This window comes from Morone saxatilis, unplaced genomic scaffold, assembly GCF_004916995.1.
Source record: "Morone saxatilis isolate NCDOM2014 unplaced genomic scaffold, NCSU_SB_2.0 Contig5, whole genome shotgun sequence".
Taxonomy (NCBI): Eukaryota; Metazoa; Chordata; class Actinopteri; family Moronidae; genus Morone; species Morone saxatilis.
In genome coordinates, this window is record NW_023340095.1 from 25,091,366 (window position 1) to 25,096,701 (window position 5,336).

At 42.5% G+C, this 5,336-nt stretch overlaps 1 protein-coding gene across 1 annotated transcript in view; it reads right to left on the minus strand.

The window, feature by feature from the left end:
- The window catches only part of LOC118338946 (lysine-specific demethylase 6A-like), a gene marked incomplete at its 3' end in the record, with an annotated part of 21,884 nt that extends 16,554 nt beyond the window's left edge, over positions 1-5,330 (minus strand). Inside the window, 3 exon segments of the mRNA XM_035676416.1 lie at positions 199-233; positions 665-719; positions 5,285-5,330. Of these exon segments, the coding sequence (XP_035532309.1) occupies positions 199-233; positions 665-719; positions 5,285-5,323 (129 nt within the window).
- Positions 5,331-5,336: the final 6 nt, after the last annotated feature.

Sequence of the window (5,336 nt, forward strand, 5' to 3'; positions counted from 1 at the left end):
TGTGTGTGTGTGTGTGTATCATGGCAAGATAAACCATTGCTCAATTGCTGTTAGTAACTTTACTTATTTCCTCTAACATTTAACCACAGGACCAAAGATACCAAAGAAAAGGTAACAGACTAACACCCTCTTGCTAGAGAGAATTAATATATGTCTATACATTAAACTTTAAAACAGAAATTGGAACTGATTGCTTACCTGGATCTCATGCAAATGAGCGATGTGGAACTGAACTGTGGGGAAAAAGCAGAGGAAAGAAGAAGGGCTTACTTTATTATATTACTCCCATATATTACAGACTTACCCCATCGACCTCAGCGGGTACAGATTGCAAACAGTATGGAGCGCAGATGGGAGGGGGAGTAGGACAGTTTCTCCAGAGTGAACATGTAATCTGAAATCACAGTGTGTATGGGCAATGTGCTTGCAAGCACTTCCAGTTCTCTCTCTCTCTCCTTCTCCATTCGCTGTCTCCTAGGCAACCCCAGTCTTGGGCAGAGTCAGCAGGGAAACGGCAGCAAAAGGAAAAATTGTTCCGTAGAAATATTCCTGTGCCCTTTCAGTGTGTGCCATCTACCACTGACAAGCTGGTACATCAAATCTAATATTACATTACACAGCAGCCTATGGCTCTGCCTCAGGTAATTACAACAGTACTACTTACTTTCAGCTTTGGACAAAGTGCAGAGGTTGGAGTCGATCAAAGCCAGCTGAAAATGCTGCAGAGAAGAAAGGAGATGCTTTATTATCAACAGAAATGCATACACTTTTACAGGACCAACAGTCTGCATAATTCATGTTACTAACACAACACACATATTCCCTACTGCTAATAAGTACGCATTAAGCAGTGGATTGCTTATAAATCTTGATGTTTTCAAGGAAATCAGGGAGAATTTCTCTTTCACTGAAAGCCCTGACAGATCAACAACAAACCATGAATGAACCCTGCTGACTGCAACATGAAAGGACACTGATAGCTTGGGGGGGTGCTGAACCATAGATATTCTTGTCTTTGGATCACACATATCGCTCCAGCCTCGCCCCTTTCCCTCCTCCTGCCCAACCATAAGAATGGTTGCCTCAAAATGAGGCACTAATAATGGCATCCTATACCATCAACTGAACTTAAGACAGCACTGCTGGGGTGAGGCACAGGTCTGCAGAGGCTTAGTCTGGCTGCCAAGGCGTGGCACTACTGGCCAGTATCTCAAGCCAGGGTCACTGAACTGATGCATACCCATGAATGCATCACACAGCTAGAGACAACTCTCTTCTGGCCTCCTCCTGACCACCTTAGGGCTTCAATACAACTCTATTACCTCCCTCATATGTTGACATGTTAGTAAGCTACCATTATTTTGACATCATGCTTTACTGAAGTGCACTGTAGTGTTTCAGGCTATCAAATGTGCAGAGCAGACTTTCACCTGCTGGTAGGATGAAAATATGAAATTCCAGCAAGGTGTCTGATGCTGTGGATCTGTAAAAGGAGATCTATAGGTGGCTTCAAGGTGACAGGTTTCATTGCAGTTACTAAATTGCATCATGACCCAATGCAGTCACACAGACACACCGCTTCATGCATTTAAAAAGGCGCCGCCAGTCTCTCTTATCTGGGTCAGGGAAAAACTCACAGCTCTCAAGCGCGAGAACCTCCTGAAAGCACACAAGAATCTAGCACACAGTCACAGAACAGACTGTACTGCCATTGTTGCCGTACTCCACTGGTCGACTGTGCTGATAGAAAAAAAACTGGCAAATATCAGTATCTAACATCTAAACTGGGGCTAAAGATAGCTGTAACCACACACACAGACACACACACACACACATATATATAAGAGAAACCTGTAGCCTTGCTGCAGCAGCAACACAGAAATCAAGAAGTGTACGGCTGGATCTTCCTTTGCACGCTTCACTCAGGGCCAGCAGAGCTTCTCACACATGTGCGCACACACAGGAAAACACAGAAATCTGCTTAGAATGAACTCCTTTTAAGCAGAGCTATGCAAAACATCACAAACACTCATCACAGCCACATGCCTTAATGTTAGCGAATGTTACTCACGCACATGCGTTACCTAGATTGCTGGCACACTCCTCTTGGAATCCCACTGCATCTTCATGTGGCTCTCTCCCTCTGTCTCTTCTATCCTTCCCTTCCTTCTCTTTTCACACTTGCTCTACCACCAGGCAGATAATGCAGCAGGATTGTCAGCTTGGCATTCCACCTCCCTCTCCATGTCTCGCCTTCCTCACTCTCTCTCCCTCTTCGTCTCTTTGCTATCATTCTTTCTCTCCCTCTCTCGCTCCCCCCCCATCCTGGTGTCACTGATTACTATTCAGCAGACGGCTGCAGTGGAGAGTGGAGAGAGATGACACACAATACCTCAAAGCTGGAACAGGCAGCGCACACCACCTCTCCCTTCTGTCTCCCCCCCGTCCCTCCCTCTATCTCACCTCCTTTTCTCAGCTCAAAGCTCTTTTCTGTGGCTGCACGGCTCTACAGAGACAGCCAGCTCATCACCTTACCAATATACAGTGCACAAACACTCCGGCAATCGCATTTCTCCTCCTCTCATTGGTCAAATTTGCAGCCACTAATGAAATGAAGCTAATGTGGGTGAAGAATACAAGGTAGGAGAAGTTATAAGGGAAATTGCTGCCTCCAAATTAGGTTACAATGTAACTCAGAGACTACAGGCATCTCTCCATCACTTGATCTCTTCCTCTATCCAATGTGCTCCAAGGGAAAAGGGGGATGGATGAAGAGGAAGCACCTTCCTCTTCATCCATCCCCCTTCCTCCCCACGCTCATCGTGTGCAGCAAACTGTCTTTTCTAACAGTTTCCTGTTTTCCCCTCTCCAGTTCCCTTCTCTCTCCTACCTTTAGTCAATCTCAGCTCCTCTAAGCGTGCACCCCCCCCCTCCCTGTAGATAACTGGGGCAGTCGTGTGTGTGTGTGTGTGTGTGTGTGTGTTTTGCTGGCAAGGAGCTAGGACTGAGAGGGAGGGAGGGGTGCAACCAAGACAGAGTGTGGACGTGCAGCACGTGCAGCCTACTTACTAGCTCAATACTGTACCACCACAAGCATTAACATACAGTACATCACCTCCTGCACATGCTTTAATTTAACTGTAAAAGCATAAAAAAATAAAAAGTAGCCCATCATGAACATTTAAAGGAAACCCACCGTAATAGCCTAGCAATAAATATTACCTTAAATGTACAATATTCCATTTGCTTGTTGAAACTGTGTCATAGCTTAAAATGGAATTATAATAACATATAGGCCATGCTCCTTTTTGGTCTGTCTCTTACTGTTTGGTCTCGAACAGTCAAGCAAGCCTTGGTCAACTTTCTCCTTTCCTGTACTTAAGATATGCTATATGTAAGGCTAATCTATGTTGAAAAGACAACTACAATCAGAACTAAAATGGGAAGACGGGCCTTCATCTTCAGAACGGTTAAATTGGACTGTCAATTGTAAGATATAGTTTTCATCACACTATTGTATTGTACTTTCAGTAGTTTGTAGAGTATTGGTACCTCAGGGGTAGGCAACCTGAGGCTCTTCAGCCACTCTCCAGTAGCTCCCAAAGCATCTTTCTTTCTTTCTTTCTATCTTTCTTCTGCTCTGATTAGTTGTCTTCTTTCAGGTACAGTGGATTCTTGCAAATGCCATTAGGAGCCAGGGTAACCAGATTTTTTTCACATCTGTCTAATATTCTACTGTCATGATATAGTGACGGTTTCAGCAAATATGACAAAAGTTAGTTTTTATAAACCTTAACCTCAGCAACCTTAATAGTGTGTGGACAGATTTGTTTGCTGTCACTACCGATGCTGCTGGCTTTCCGGTATATTTGATGACTGTGGTGAGTAATTAGCTTTATAAAGCTCAAATATGTTTTGCAGGTTGTTTTTTATGATAGTAAAGGTTGCTGACCCCTGAACACGTATAGATGAATATGTGTATAGGTAGGTACATTACATTATCAATGTATATAGGTTATATGTGTGTTATGTATGTTAAGTATGTGTACATCAACAATTTTGTGTAAATTATCTATGAATGTTTAATAATCTAATAATCTCTTAAAGACTCTTGGTAGATTAAAAAGAGATCAAAATAAATCCAATCAAATATAGTCACATCTTAAGTTAGCTAGCTAATGTTAGCAATATGCTAGCTAACAAATTTACATCAACTGTTAGCTAGCTACTTACATCTGAAAGCTGATGTTAGCAAATAAAAATCTTTAGTTAGATAGCATTTTGCTAATATTAGTCAACTTAACATGTGACGTGCGTCATTTATCTTTGAACTATCTTCACAATGTAGTTGTCTTTTCAACATAGATTAGCGTAGCACATAGCATATTTAAGTACAGGAAAGGAGAAAGCTGACTGAGGTTCTGACCGAGGCTTGCTCAGCTGTTATTGAAACACAGAGCAAAAAGGGGTGGGACATAGCAAGGGTCAATTAAAGAATTAACAGGAGTTAATCCATTCATCGCGTAGCCTTCTGGTTTAACTGTAAAACAATGCTTTGCAAAGCTTAATAGCATCCTAATGCATTGAAATGCATAATAAAACACTCCTGTGACAGAATGTCTGGAGCAGGACAAAGCCCAGGATCAGATAGCAGTCTGTCCCTAAAGGCAACCGGGACTCTCAGACAACAATAGATCCATAGGCTGCAGTCAGAAAGCCCTTCGTTACTGTCTGGACATCTATGGCTCACAGGTGTCAGGAGATAGAGGACAGGGTTAAGCGCAGACAGACGGGACAGATGATCCACCAGCCTTTGTTAATCTGAGGACTAGGGAGGTCACATCCATTTAGGCAGGAAGGAGGCTTCTATGACTACATATCAGGCATACAATACGGAGTGGCATGAATGGAAAATGATTCCACTGTGTTACGTTGTTATTATTCACTGGATGGACAGACTGAAGCATGAAAAGAGGAAAATCTATAAACATTACTTTAACTTTTTACATCATTTATAAACCATTATAAACCCTTCAACCACGTTTCTCTCTCGTCCACACTCCCAACCTTCCACCAGTTTGTCACATGCACCACCAGAGACAATCTATTATCTATCTATAATCCATGTATCACTGTGCCACTACTACTTTAACACTACTAAATATAGTTTACCTTGAAAAGACTCAACGTGGTTTTTGAAAGTTAAATCCAACTGATAACTGGTTCTAAACCTTAGGTCAGGCACTGACTGAACTGAACCAATATAAACCTCACTTAGATTTACCTTTAAACTAGATTCGTAGTCTGTGTTGACTTTGAACATGAGTCCCAGTCTC